The sequence below is a fragment of the Gymnoscopelus braueri genome (assembly GCF_963280865.1).
Source record: "Gymnoscopelus braueri genome assembly, chromosome: 7".
Classification (NCBI taxonomy): domain Eukaryota; kingdom Metazoa; phylum Chordata; class Actinopteri; order Myctophiformes; family Myctophidae; genus Gymnoscopelus; species Gymnoscopelus braueri.
In genome coordinates, this window is record NC_137608.1 from 28,198,687 (window position 1) to 28,214,275 (window position 15,589).

At 42.9% G+C, this 15,589-nt stretch overlaps 1 protein-coding gene across 5 annotated transcripts in view; it reads right to left on the bottom strand.

Annotated features, from left to right (window-relative positions):
- The window catches only part of agtpbp1 (ATP/GTP binding carboxypeptidase 1), a 42,634-nt gene that overhangs the window by 13,738 nt on the left and 13,307 nt on the right, over positions 1-15,589 (bottom strand). For all 5 annotated transcript variants that reach the window (XM_080433319.1, XM_080433317.1, XM_080433316.1 and 2 more), the window contains 17 exons: positions 15,212-15,275; positions 14,397-14,543; positions 14,173-14,304; positions 13,327-13,420; positions 12,332-12,369; positions 11,588-11,796; positions 10,503-10,680; positions 8,434-8,537; positions 7,463-7,579; positions 6,339-7,150; positions 6,064-6,147; positions 5,208-5,297; positions 4,826-4,974; positions 4,520-4,607; positions 2,944-3,088; positions 1,802-1,952; positions 774-954 (listed from right to left, as the gene is read on the bottom strand). In XM_080433319.1, the coding sequence (XP_080289445.1) occupies positions 774-954; positions 1,802-1,952; positions 2,944-3,088; positions 4,520-4,607; positions 4,826-4,974; positions 5,208-5,297; positions 6,064-6,147; positions 6,339-7,150; positions 7,463-7,579; positions 8,434-8,537; positions 10,503-10,680; positions 11,588-11,796; positions 12,332-12,369; positions 13,327-13,420; positions 14,173-14,304; positions 14,397-14,543; positions 15,212-15,275 (2,783 nt within the window). The remainder of the gene's footprint in view (positions 1-773; positions 955-1,801; positions 1,953-2,943; positions 3,089-4,519; positions 4,608-4,825; positions 4,975-5,207; positions 5,298-6,063; positions 6,148-6,338; positions 7,151-7,462; positions 7,580-8,433; positions 8,538-10,502; positions 10,681-11,587; positions 11,797-12,331; positions 12,370-13,326; positions 13,421-14,172; positions 14,305-14,396; positions 14,544-15,211; positions 15,276-15,589) is intronic.

Here is a 15,589-nt window from a genome sequence, read left to right on the forward strand (position 1 = left end):
GCAGCAGTCCAGTCAAACCCTAGTCAAACACACAGATTTCATAATTCTTCTTGCCATAGGTTGCAAATTTTAAATTGCGCTACTGTTATCTACTACAAATACTATTACCATTGAGTGATTGCAGTTTCTTCCAGGGGTGAAATGCTCCTTTAAGTCTACTCTGCTACACGTTCATGTAGTGCATGTAATGCCTACCAACATTAAGGCTGTGAAAAGGAGGGAGATTTCGGCAATCGGCAAATGGCCTACCCTCAACGCCCCCGCCCCCATATAACCCTACACTACACACTACAGATTAACAGTATAAACACAAGGATGGTAAATTAATTACTTTTAGTTTCACCCAGTTTCACTTTTCAACCACAATCTGAGCAGAGTGGGTTTGATCCATGGGTTTGAGTGTGCGCAGTGACGCACGTCAAGCAGGGCTGTTGAAATCGGGAGATTAACGGGAGAACTTGTGTACTTGTACATTAAGCTGCCTCACACTACGGAAACAGAAGAAAGGCTCAGGAACCGTTGGTTCCGAAGGGACCCTGCTGGTCAAATAAGCATATACTGTAGGGTTTAAGAAGTTAAAATAATTGAAATTACCACTGAACCACAAGTGCCAGATTTGTGATGTAAGCCCCTCGACCTCGTGTGTGTGTGTGTGTGTGTGTGCGTGTGCGTGTGCGTGTGCGTGTGCGTGTACGTGTGCGTGTGCGTGTGTGTGTGTGTGAGCACGTGCGTGCGTGTTTTAAAGTATTAAAGCCGTTATGCTTTCTGCTCACTTTCCATTGATGACTCCATCGGGGTTGAGCATGGGCACAATCTTAAAGATGTAAGCTTCTCTCAGACTGTGTGCCAACGGACTGGTGCCCATCAGGAACTCCAGTGTGCCTTTCATCACCCAGCTGGCGTTGGTTTCTCCTGGGTGCACTCTGGCAGACAGGAAGATCAACGGACGGTTTCCTGGCAGGGGAGAATATGGCGGCACAAATGTGCTTAGTTCAAGCAAGACAGAATAACCCACAAACTACGACCAATCCTGTGTATCTAATAGGCATTAGCAATGGCATGTTCATTTACAATTTGTTCATTTAAACTGAGTTTAAAGTAACTCTCTTCAAGAGTTAAATCAACACAGGATTTAACTGTGTATGATTCCATGCACAAACAATATTTGTTATTTTGTTTCTGAAGTGGCCGAGATGAGTGAACAGGTCTTATGCCGAATTCACAACAGCAGCATAGCATGTTTGATATTTGATTTTATGCTGCAACAGCCTTTAAAATATTTTATATAATTTTATGTTCCAATGCCTGTTATTTGTTGTTTTGTTTCATTTGTGGAAATAAGTCTTTGACTTTTTGTTTTTCTTTATCCTTGACGTTCTGTCTTGTTCGAGGAGCATGCCTGTCATGTGTTTTCTTTGAAATCAAATGTAAAATAAATTAAATCAAATCAGAATCAAGCTGTAGGCGAGGTTGAATGCATTGTCTATGGAGAGGAGCGGCCGCCGCCTTCACTGCTGCGGCAGGCGATGAGAAATGTTCAACTTGCCACTACAGTGCGGCAACCAGAAGCCCACTGTGTGCTCTGAACTAGGCATGGACTAGGCGTACCCACAAAGCTCCATGTCACCTTCACAGGAATTGCAGATGCATTGTATACACCCATTTAGCGGATAAACACAATCGCTGCCGCTGCTGGTGTGAATTTGGTGTTAAAGTCTCTACCAAGGAGGCAAAGATAAAGGCTACAGCTCTACAAAACACCTTGGGAAGTGTGCATGCACGTACACACAGAATCACTTACTGAACTGACAGATGTGGTCATTGGAGGTGGACTCAGGCATAGCAGTGATGGTGAGCAGGGGACAGCTATTGCCCCCAAGGGTCTCGCAGAGGACATCTTGTCTCAGGTAGATCTGAGGCGTCCTCAACGCCTCCAGCTTGGACAAATGCATCTGGGAAGACAAGGTAGCAAGGACAGATAAGACTATAGCAAATCGATTACCTTTATTCTTATTACTTTTTTCTATTCAAAACAAATGAAAAAATTATCGGGTGAACACAGGATACATGTTCGTTATTGCACAATTCACAAGTGCTATAGTCAGGGTTCCCAGACTTCCCACACATTTTTAACAATTCATTTTCAAAACCTTTCCATAACCTTTCCCAGGGTATTTTACCACAATTGCAGTCCTATAGCAATAATATAGTGCAATAATAAGGATCTTACACCAGAGTGCCATTAATGCCCCAAGACAGACTCGAGCGAACAACAGATCTACAAGCTAACAACGTATCATGGTGCAACGTGTTGTTAGCTCGCAGAGCTATTATTTTTGTCACATGACATCCTGTAGGCCGCACTCACGCAGCTTGTGCAGCGCAGCACTACATTTTACACATATAATTTCACGTACAATGTTAGACATGTTTTGGTAAAAAATCAATAGCCAAAACATACGTAGACCTATATCCAAACATTTTCCAAAACATTTGAATAATTCCAAACCTTTTCCAGGCCTGGAAAACTGTTTTTCTAATTTCAAAATATTTCCAGGAATTTCCTGACCGTGGGAACCCTGTATAGTAGATAAGACTGTTATTGTCTCAATAGTACCATACAGTAGTTCTAAGCACAGCAAGCTGAGATGCTATAAGACCAGACTGCATAAGTGTTAGAACAGTATCAGAATATAATATGAGCCAGAGTAGGGGTGGGCATGGGATGTGTAGCAAAATGGGAATAGAGTCATTTACACACGGTCACACTCGCATAAATGTGTTTTTTTTTGGGGTGGTAGCACATGATAAAAGAGAGTGGTAAAACAGCTCCAGCATGATGATGAGAAAATATTTTCTGGGTGTTTAAGACGAATAGATATACAAATACAGACTGACAGACATATTTCTATACTCTTATGAATAGTGGTATAGTCATACTACCTTTAGAGTAGAGTATGTATAAGGGTAGTGATAGGCAAAGTAGCAAACATCATCCTTATGGCTGAAGTTTGTGCTGAAGGTCATTGTAAAATACGATTTCCCTTTCTGACCTCCTGCCGCAATGGAGCTCCTTGAGAAATTGTTCCTAGGGAGAAGGAGAACAATTTGCTAAGCACTAAAAACTTGTGCTCAGTAGAGCGCAAATCTCTGCTCAGAGGAATGGGCTACCTTCCTCCATCTTTCAATGTTTTGGGGTTGTTGTGTGCGTGTATAAAAGGCACAGGGCAATGAGGGAAAGGGATATAATAAAGGACTCATTACATCATTACAGTGTAACCAGAGTAGACACGCTATATGGAGACAAGTCTATGGACAGTGAATGCATTGAAAAGTAGTGTGGCATGTCGTTACAATGTTACAGCCTAAAAGCTAATTCATAGTCCAAATGTAGCGTACACAGACCGGACCAGGTGCCCTGTACATATGGAATCTGTCACCACCTTCAGTAGATCAGTAGATCCTGCACGTCATTCTGATTGTGTCATTCAATGTTCTGTGCAATGTATGATTGTTCATTCGTTCTGTCAATTATGTTTGAATCATTAGTCAATCAAAGGTTGCAAAGTGTCAGGTTTTCACTGCCCCATGATTTGCTGGCCGAGTCCTTCCCAAGGCAGTGGAGCAGTTAACAGTAGGCTAGTCACAAATTGTCTAGCCTCGATCTCCAGGCTTTTATTGTTTAGTTTTGCTAAAAAATAAAAGCCTGGAGGAGCGCGTCGGTGTACCCGGTATAGGAAGTGTTTCATTTCCCCAACCAACCAGAGTGCAGTGGGCGTCGCTCGTAATGTTGTGTTAACGGGGCGGGGGTTGACGGACAGATCGGTGAACCAATGGGATCAGGCGCAATCTCTCCGCGCCTCTATACACCCGCCCCTCTATACACGAAAACAGGTGCGCTAGTGCAGCCTACAAATTGGCTGGTGGTGTGCACAAGACATATGACGCTGCTCTACCTAGTAGTTTGCAAGATTAGCTGCGGACAGACACACAAACAGACAGACAGAGAAACGGAATGCAATATCTCCCCCGGCCAGAGATGTATAAAGTCAAATATCTACACATGTAATAATCGGCCCAAAATGTAAAAACTAGAAAATGTATCAAATGTATTAACAACCCAAATTGTCATTTTTGGGTTTACAATACAGTTTGTAAAGTTATTACATTTTGGGAAATATAGACATAGAAGTGCTACTTTTTACATGCTTGATGAGTACATTTTTCTACTACACTGTGAAGAATGTGAGATAGTTGGAGCGTTACAAGGGAGTTACAATGTCTACCACTGCAGAACGTTTGCCGAATGAGTGACATGTTGACACACAGGCTTCAAAACTAGCAAATGTGCAAGAATTCAATTGCTGAGAATATCCTTTTTCAAAAAGCAGTGGGCTATAACAATTTGTTTTTCAGGGCTGGTTTGGGAGAGCAAACTGCACATAATGTGAAAACAAACTGATCCAGATTTTTCTTGAACTGATAGTTGTATTCTGAGAAGTAGTATACGTCTACCTACTTGTAGTAGCAGATGTCTGTTCCAGTTCTGACCCAACGAGGTCTGCAATTGATTGCCTCCTGCACGGAGTACATCAGCACCTGCATACCTATACACACACATCCGTTCACACAAACACAGGAGGGATTTTATAAGCACACAGACACATTGTCCGTTTGCAAAATTATTCAAATTCAGTTTGAGTTTTTCACCCCAAAATTACATACTCATATAGAGATTGACTTGCAGATGGACAAAACTGTTAGACATTAGACATATTAGGCAATATTATAAACCTGAAAATAGATGTATTTTCCTAGGCCTCACCGTAGTTGAACTGGCTGTTGGACTTCTCACAGTTGATGATGTTGAAGCGATAGGTGATTCCAACATGCATGCCGCTCACCTCAAAGTAGAACCACTGGTGGTAGTGGTTACTGTTGATGTCCGAGTTCAGCACTAGATCATACTCATATCTACACACGCACACACGCGCACACGCACACACACACACACACACACACACACACACAGTTCAGCAGCTGTGCACTGTTCATCAATTGCACAATATGGATCTAACACATATTTTTTTTACAAGATTATTTCCAGAATTCATGCACAATGGTATGCAATGACTACATGCTTCACTGTTATTTGATATCTGATTCAATATCTGGTTCTGTTCTAACCGATAACCAAAGATCCTTACCTCCTGACTTGAATAGCCTTCCTTAGGTTGCCAGATTCAAACTGAGAGTTGAACTTCAGTGACTCGCCCTCATCATGGATCACTGGGCAACTGCAACACAAGTAAACACAACAATATGCCACTGATACTTTGAGAAGACATTGGTACGCATTAAAATACCGCCTAGTGTATTTGATGAACTGTGCTTATCTTTGTGTAAATGTCATTCCTGTCAGAAAACATAGGACACTGGAGTGCCTGATGGTGCAGCCGGTTAGCATCATGAGGACCAGAGTTAAAGAACAGCTCTTGTAATGTCTCACAGGTCCCTTCCCATCTCTCTACCCTTCTCCTGTCTCATCATATTCCAAAGTCTTAAAAGGACACTATAAAGTATTCTTTTGATTTCATCTGCCAGCGCTTTTCTGCCATGCATTTCTATGTTTAAGACGGGCTGGAGCGCTCCTCTCCTGCTTGAGGTGTTCTAGGTGCCCCAAAATAGTTCAACTTTTGGGAGAGGAGCACTGCTCATCAATGTCCCTTTCTTAAGCAGAGGGTTGGAGAGACAAGCCCACAATCATTGAGCAGAGTCTCGCTTGGTGCATGTGTAGCATTGTGGATATGATATCCAAAGCGCTCCAATAGCAGATGTACAAGCTCACAGCGCGGCACGAAGTGACGTGCTGTGAGGTTGTAGATCTGCTATTTTTGAATAGCCAACACAAAAAATCTAAAATTACATGGATGCTTTCCCAGTTTTAATTTAAGAGTTGTTACTGGGGTTGCACCCAACTAATACAGTAAAAACCCAGTGACGTGTTTGTGTGTGCCAGTTTTCCTGCAATTCATGATTTATGTTAGGGTGTTCTGTATTCACCTGGGAATGTCTAGATCATAAACCACTTTATCCAGGATTTCATTGGGATGAATCAGCCTCTCGATGTCCTGGAATATCTTAGACCTTCAGGAATTGAGCAGAACAAGATAGTAGTCAACACAGGAGATGAGCACCACGGTTTTATGACGAGGTTTTTGTTAGCTTAGCCAATTTCCATACATTGCTCAGCCTTTAAAACCAATTAAATTCAACTGAATTTCAAGTTGAATTTTTCACTATGTTCTATTGTTCTACCACATATAAAAACACCTCACCTCTGTACACCGTAGACTCTCTCTATAATGGGCTCCCTAAAGGTAGGGGCCACGTGTCCAAAGTAGTCTGGGTAGGCCACCTCTGAGTACTGGGGCACCGAGCGTGTTCCCTTCACCATCTCCACGTACAGATCGGGGTCGTGGAGCGGGAGGAGCAGGGCCGTGTCCGGGACTTCCAACACGGCTCCTTCTCCCCCCTCCTCGTCCGGACCCTCGGAGCCGCAGTCCGAACCCCCTGCGCTTCCTCCTCCTCCCACTCGGCGTGTGGCGATGCCTCCCACCAGCAGAGGAGACTGAATGTGCCGCGTGACGTAGACCGGAGAGCCTCCGCCTTCGACCGCCCTTCTCCCGCCGTCCCCTCCGTTCAGAGGCCCCTCCCCGTCCAGAGTGACACGCTCCAACGCCTGCACCAGCGCCTGTTCCAGCCCCGCCGCCCCCTGGGAGGGCGGAAGCCTGGGCTTGGAGGAGGGGCAGGACGCGTCCGGGGAGGGCGTGTGGCCGTCGTCCTTTTTGTCGCGGTCCTCCTCGGCGAGGTGGATGGAGTCCAGGTCTAGCGGGGGCAGAGAGGCGGGAGGAGCGATGGTTGGAGGAGTCGCGACGGGCGGTGTGATCGAGGGAGGAGAAATCGATGGAGGGGGAGGGCAGGAGTCTTGTACTTTGGTGAGGTGGCATTCCTCCGCTGGGGTGGGTGCGGGGGCGTGTTTAGGGGGCAGGGCCTGAGCCGTAGGCACAATGATTGCCCGAGGGGCCTTGTTGAGCGATAGCGACGATGATGTGGTGGAGACACTCTTTGGACAGTCAAAGTTATAACCCTGTAGGAACAAGGGACATGTACTGTTAAATGCATCTCTTAATTCATTTCTACTTTACATTTACATTTTGATATTTTCATGGGATGGGACATTTTAAAACTTTGGGACTTTCAGGACTTCTGACACGGAGAATGTATGTTTTGCAATTCAATATCTAATCAAATACCCATTAGGAAAAAAATATTATTGTCAATCAAATCATTCAGTCAAATTTGATTGTTCAGACACTGTTAGGAAAGAAAGATTTTATGACTATTCAACACAAAATCTGTTAAGAAACAATTAGAATGTCAATCAACTACTGGTATTGACCTGGAAGTCTTCAGACAGCTCCAGGAAGAACCTCTCATAGACCCTCAGCTCCTCAAATGGACGGCCGCTTCCCTCTTTAGGACGCAGTTTGTTCAGGTCTGTCTCTATGTCATCGTTCTGAGACACAACAGGGAAACAGCGAGAGAAGGACAAAATGACATCTCAAATGAGGGATCTAAAACATTGGGACTGACAGTGTTTTATGGCCCCGTTTGTGCTACATCTTGTCCAGCTGTGCCACACGAGAGGAGAAGGACAGCAAGGGGGTGAAGACAAGAATCTTAAATCTGAGATGCTAGTCCTGCTGGCTCACTTCGGACTGCAGCATGTCCAGCTGATCTGTCACTATATCTTTAGCAGATACAAGAGTGCCGAGGGACGGAAGAAGGGACAGACCAGAATGATTTATCTTCCAAGACGTTGCTGGTACTGCGCAGACTGTATTTTGGGTGATATAGCTTATTCAGTTCTCTCTATGTTATCGTTTTCAGGCTGGAAATAGGGAGGAAAGGCTTAAGCCCTGTATTACTCTGTTGACTGGGGTTGCCGAGTGCTCTATACTAGGTACGCAAGTATTTCCCTCTAGAACCAAACCAAATCGAAATTAACTGAAGTACAAGCTCACCTCAGTGAATTATGCAATTACAACAGCAGTGATTCTCAAACATTTTCATGTCAAGGTTTGTGTAAAAAGTTTCAAGAAGTGTTCTAAATCTTTCGAAAAACAATTTAAATGGCAAAAATAGCTAATCTACAACCTCATAACACGTATCGATGCGACGGGTTAGCCAAAGCATTAAATAGGTTAAAGTGGTTAAACTAACAAAATTAACCCATTTAGCTGGGGACCCCCTGAAACCCCCTCAAGGACCCCCTGGGGGTCCCCGGACCCCACTGTGAGAATCACTGCTCTACAGCATCACTGTAACAAAAATAAAAAGGGAATATGTGTGTGTAGAGAGGTACTGTACCACAGCATCATGTAGATCCTTCTCATCTTCCTCGTTCTCCGTGTCATTTTCTGTGTCTGCCTCCATCTCTTCGTTATCGTCACTTTCATCTACCACATCATCCACTGGGAAGATACACACACACACACCCACCCCACCACACCACACCACACCACACCACACCCACACACACACACAGCTGTGAGTCTCAACAGTATTGACATATGGTTTCAAGCCTAATTTATACTTTGTTGTATGAACGTGTCGCTCACTGAAAATAACGGATTTATTGACAATGTGTTCTTTTCGGTGAGCAAAGTATAAATTAGGATTCACATAGTCCTGCCCCAGACTTTTTTCCTCCACTATTTGTATTTGACAATAGCCTTGAGGACGTGTACGTTAAGAGTGACTAGAGTCAGGTTCATCTGATACTGTGTAGAATAGTTGCATTACTGTCAGGAGAACAGAGAGGGTGAGATGTGAGCAGCGATGACAGGGATTAATCAGTAACTAGAGGGAGACCTGAGCTCAATCAACTGCTTCATATAATCCTTACCTGGAGACCACACAGCCAGGTCAAAACAGTGAGAGACACCATATGATTTTCAGCAGTTTGAGGAGCATTTTTTTGTGGAGCACTTGGACATTTTTGTACGGTACATCTCACATGTTCAAAGCCTCCAGTCTAATCGTCATCTTATTACTTATGTGGTGTACCTGATTTAACTGCGCCTGGTGATCACAGAGGTAGGTGCCCCCCACACACCCACACCATCAAACAGCCTGTTTGCATGTAAAAGAGACGCTTTTTAATGGACAAATACTTCTTATATTTCAGACCACTGGAGACACCACTGACCGTGAGTTGAGTCCAGATATTTGTCTGAGGAGAATCAATGTGTAAAAGCCTGTGAATTGAGCCGTGTGATATTCAAAGAGCAAGTATGCATGATTGTTGTATGCGAGTTAGAGGTTGACAAATTAGGCAGTTCTTCATACTGGGGCATGTTTGGTTTTCGAACCAGTAGGAGTCGTAACCGGGCGTAGGTTTGTTAGTGGCCATTCTCACTGCTGTTCTAGCAACTACCTTGCATTTGGAGTTTACGTGTCAGTAGGCGGAGAGCTCAGATTGTCTGGCAACACAAGAGACTACAACAATGTAAATGTGCCAGAGTTTGCTAATGAGCCCATTGGGCCCGATTCACTAAGCTGTTTAGACCCATATTTTTGAGTGTAAACAGCTTTATGGTCTTAAATGGGGGCGTGGAGCAATGCAAAGGATCTTCAAGTTCCATATGAACGCGCCTTTGACCTTCAGGCAGAAATGAGGAACAACTGTGATCTGCACATAGCAGGGATTTACACACCCCTTTGTGAATTGCACGTCGGGTTTTGCTTAGAGAAAACACACCCTCCTTTAGTCACTTTATTTACACGTTACTTACACTGATATTTACGACCAGCTTAGTGAATCGAGCCCATTGTCATTTGTATTTTCTGGGTTAGTAGTGTGAGTGCTGGTGACTATCTGTTAGTCTAGTGAAACTACATTATGAGAGTGAGGCGAGTGGAAAGTAGCAGTAAAGATGGATGATACGCATTGTGAGCGATACGGAGCCATGTCTTACGTACGTCTTACCCTTCTTTAAGGGCTTGTTGCAGAGCGAATAACTTGATCCTCCTGTAAGGCACATTGTGTGCAGCAGTGTCAGTGGGGTATGGCCAATAATCCTTTAGAAACTGAGTTAACCGCCAATGTCCCAGTTTATACTTCATCATACAGCGGCGTGAAAATAGTCAAGCTTGTAGATCTGCCATTTCCATCATTTTTGATATATTTTTTTTAATGTATGAATGCCAAAAAATATGGACACCATTTTGAAGGTGGTTAAGGAGTAGAGTAGATACACAATACTCATACCTGTATTTTCACTATTCTTGAAGAATTTTGAAATTGTTTAAACTTTTCGCATAATGACATATTGCTCAATTATTACTCAATTATTTTATTAAATTATTGATAATAAATTAATTCGATGAACTGTTGCAGCTCTAGTGTATATGCGTGTGTGTGCGTGCGTAATCACCCCCAGGTGGATGATTGTACATCTGTGCCACGGGCCCTCCTGCAGGTATATGGGGCAGCTGGTAGTGGAATGCTGACTTGATGGTGGGCAGAGGCAGTCGATTCTTAGGAAAACACTTCCGCATGATGAGACTGGAGGTGTTGACCAGAGGGTCCAGGGTCCGGATAGTGAGACACTCCTAAAAGGAGACAGGGTCAGTATGTGTGCGTGTGCGTGTGCGTCCATGAGCCTCGTGCGTGCATGCATGGGGATTCACATGTCTCAAGATTAGTGATCCTGCAACAGATAAATTTGTCATGTACAGTAATGTTACAGTATACTGTATGCTTGTATACATCACATGTATACAAGCACGTGCAGTATTTCAGACAAAGTTACATTAAATACAGCATACATCCAAATGTTCCTTCTTGGGAGACAGAACAGACAGAACAAAAAGAACGGACATTCACGGTTTGGTCACTTATGGAGAAAAACCGATGACTAGGCTAATATCAGTTATTATCATATTGTCACCAACAAGCAGTGGTGAAGGAAGTACTCAGATATTTTACTTAAGTAAAAGTAGCAATACCACAATATAAAAATACTCTGTTACAAGTAAAAGGCCTGTGTTCAAAATGTTACTTGAGTAAAAGTACAAAAGTATTGGTATCAAAATGTACTAAAAGTACAAAAATGTTTGAAAATAGCAGATCTACAAGCTCACAACGCGTTGTGATGCGACGCGTTGTGAGCTTGTAGATCGGCTATTCTCAAATAGCCTAGGTATAAAATAGGGCTAAAGTGGTTAATGTATGTTTTATAATGTACTAATTTATATCTGCAAAGTAACTAGTAACTAAAGTTTTCAAATAATTGTAGTGGAGTAAAAGTACAATATTTGCCTCTGAGATGTAGTGGAGTAGAAGTAAAAGTATAGACAATTGGAAATACTCCGGTAAAGTAAAAGTACCTCAAAATTGTACTTAGGTACAGTACTTGAGTAAATGTACTTAGTTACTTTACTGTTCAAGCAGCAGCCCTCCCAAGAAGCCCCCCCCCCCCCCCCCCCCCCCACACGGTGAGAGACGTTTCACACTCACGGTAGAGGTGTTGTAAAGTATCCTCATCCCGTCGGCATCGATGAAAGCCCTCCTGCCCAGCTTGATGTTGGTGATGTTCTTGAGGCAGGCCAGCAGGCCTTTGCGGATCAGGATGTGGCGCTGCCGTGTGTCGTTGCGGTGCCAGTCCATGTACACCGACAACAGGACCGGGACGTGGCTACGGTCCACCGCACGGCGGGCATTGGTTTCTGAACAAAATGGTTGGGAGGGACAATGAAGACAGCGTGGGTTCATCGTACGGTTATGACAACCAAGCTACATACAGCAACTGAAGTCTTGAGGCAGAGATGTGGATTAAAAAAAAAAAAAAAACGGAAGGTCAGGGCACGGTCTTTACATTCATGCACAATAACTTAAACTAAAAATGAAATAAATGTATTTTGTGTGTGTATATACAGTAAAGTATATTTATACACTGCACACACACACACACACACACACACTGTATGCGTTTTGCATTTCTATTAGCATTCTCATAGTATGATTTCCTCCTCGTCTTATTGACTTGGACAATTGGACATAGTGAACATGTCAGTTATACGAGAGGTGATCCAGGGAAGGGCTCGGTGTGAAGGCAAAGACTAAACAACACAGAGTGTGAAATAACACATGAAGAGAATGGAGTGACTAACCAGAAGATAAAGACATACGACAATAGGATGAAGGTGAAAGGTGTGTGACAAGAATACTAAAAGTTAAGAAGAGCAGAGTGCAAATACTCACTGGTTTTGAGCAGAGCTCCCAGCGTGTCCAGAGCTACTCTGTTGATTCAGAAACAAGATGGATGAGTTCCACTGTCCACTGACCAATCATCCATGACAGCAGTGATGGAAGAAGTACTCACATGTTTTACTTAAGTAAAAGTATCAATACTGCAATGTAGATATACTCTGTTACAAGTAGAAGTCCTGTATTTAAAATGTACTTGAGTAAAAGTACAAAGGTATCGGCATCAAAATGTACTTAAAATTACCAAAAGTATTATGCAGAATGTCCCATTTCACAAGTTTTCAAATGTATAAAATGTATACAAATCTTTTGAAAATAGCCGATCTACAAGCTCACAATGCGTCGCATCGCCACGCATTGTGAGCTTGTAGATCGGCTATTTTCAAATGGCCGAAATGTATATAGGGCTGAAGTGGTTCATGCATGTTTTGTAATAATAATCAAAGTCAGCAAAGTAACTCTTAACAAAAGTTTTCAAATAACTATAGTGGAGTAAAAGTACAATATTTGCCTCTGAGACGTAGAAGGAAAAGTTCTGAAAATTGGAAATACTCAAGTAAAGTAAAAAATACCTAAAATTGTACTAAAGTACAGTACTTACACCAGTTACTTTACACTACTGCATGACAGATGGTCATGGACAGATAGAGCTTGTTGATGCAACATTATGAGATAATAGTTTGTTTCACGCACATCCCCCTACATTGGTGCTCTGAGTCAAACTGAAAATAACTTGTAAAAAAATGTTATAAAGGAAGGCTCACAACTACAGCAAAAAAGCTCTGTAAAAAGGTAAAAACAAGAAGATACGAAAGTTTTGTACGGAGCAAGAATGTATGTTGTGAGACTATTTAAAATAGTTTGCTGTAACACACACACACACACACACACACACACACACACACACACACACACACACACACACACACACACACACACACACACACACACACAGAGTAATGCTAACCCATAAGCAAAATTCTCCTTACTTGAGCACACTGGTGTTCTTCTTGCTGTAGGGCCCCACAATCTTGAACATGAGTTCCACCACTCCATTCTTCCCCAAAGAAATGGCATTTACCGCTGTGAAGACAGACAGACAGAGAGGAAGATCAACTGGGAGACATTCAGCAACATTAAAAGGTGCAGAAAGTGATATGTTTTTGTTCAAATAAGTTTTAAATATATTCTGATTGAAATCGCTTCATTGCTAGAGTGTTTGTTAAGTAACAGGGGTCTCCCTGTCTCTCCAGCTCTTCAGTAAACATAAAATGTATTTGTCGGGATATTTGTTGGAATGTATGTCGGGATACCAATTCTATCCTATGACACAAAGAGGTGAGCAGACAAAATTGGAACAGGAACACTATTAAATTGAAGCTGATAAATGGGTACTCTCTCCTGATTGAATGAAATTGGCAACACCTGAGGCCGATCTTAAAAACAGCTTCTAAATCCTAAAGTTTTCATAAAATCTTCAACTTTTTTATTTTTAAAGAATAAAGAAATCCTGATGCTATATACATAGCATAGCAACATCTAAAATTACACAGCTTTCCCAGTTTTAAAGGTATAACAACATACAGTCTTTCCCGGTCTTAATGGGTTAAAGAGCTGGAGAGACAGGGAAACCCCTGTTACTGAACACTCTATATAGCAACGGCTAGAATATACACTGGGGTATTTACGGTAGAGGTATGGGGTTCCACTAACCATATTCACGTGGCGGCTATTTTAATATTGTAGGTGGGGCCCAAGTATGATGTAAATGCAAAATATGAATTGGGGGGTTAGCTATCTGTTATATACACAGAAGTGTATGTGGTTGAACTTACAGTTGGTGGAGTAAACCCTGAGGACCTGCAGGCAGGGCAGCAACAGCTTGGCGTTCTGCAGGTTCTGTTTCACAAGGTTGACCGTGACGTTCAGAACACCGTTCAGACGAGCTTTCACTCCAAACTTTCTGTCTGGGGAGACAGAGGTTGTAAATCCGGTGTGTGTGAGTGTGAGGGTGTGCGTGTGTGTGTGTGTGTGTGTGTGTGTGTTCTCTTATGCCAACCTTTTGGTCCAACTTTAGCCAGTAGGGAGTGAAGCTGTAACATCAGTTCCTCACTGGGAAGAGCATCTTTACTGGCAGTGAGAAGCAACTGAAGCAAGATGCCTGTTCCTCCTTTAGACACAAATACTCCAACCCTGCGACCTCCACCTGGGACAGATCAATTGATCAATCAATCAATCAATTAATCAGTCAGTCAGTCAATCTAACTACAGTAACAGTAGTAGCTCTGTAATAAACAACATGTTAAGGTTAAGGTACTGTATATTGTATTATCCGCTTGCTGAAATTTGTCCTCTGCATTTGACCTATCCTAACTTGGGAGCAGTGAGCTGCCACGGTGCAGCAGCCTGGGTACAACTCGGTACCTTGCTCAATACAAGGGCAATAGAAGGTACCCAACATGCATGTCTTTTGGTGTGGGAGGAAACCGGAGTACACCCATACGAACACAGGGACAGCTCCCAGAAAGGCCCCGGCGTGCCAGGGTTCGAACCCTGGCACCCTGGCACTTTCTTTGTCGCAACGGGATTCCATGGCCTACTTCTTGCTGTGAGACAATGGCGCTAACCAGTGTGCCACTCATGTGTGATGAAGAAGACAACACAGGAAGTAAATAATAGACTAGAATAGAGACATCACTGATGGGAATACACAGGAGTTGTTGTTAGTGAAAGCTTCAAGTCCTGGGAAAGAGATTCCTGTGAAATCTTTGCACAATCAATTTGTTATCAGTCAGGGACTAAATTTGTCTATGGACTCTTGTATCAGGGGAGGGAATTGCTCATCAACCACTTAAAAGAAGAAAATCTACTCACCCACTGTAAGCAGCTCGGTGAGGATGTACAGGATGTTCAGGGTGGTCTGGAGATCCCGGGTGTTCTGTCAAAGTCATGGAGACTATAGCTTTAAACAAAGAATTGAAACTAGAGGTGCACTTTATAAACTAATAAAATATACCTCGGTGCTGTACATATAGACAGTTGACAAATTAAAGGAAAAAGCTGAATAAAATAAATAAATAATTGTGCAGTCCGAGTTGACCTTGAATTTGGATCAAGGTTGCAGGATGAACCGAAAAAAAGTGTCTATGAAGATAAAGAGTTCATTTATTATTGGGGCACAGATGACAGGAGCTTCAGTCACAAAGACTACTCAACAGGCTAGTGTTTCAATAGGAAAACTGTCATCTTCTT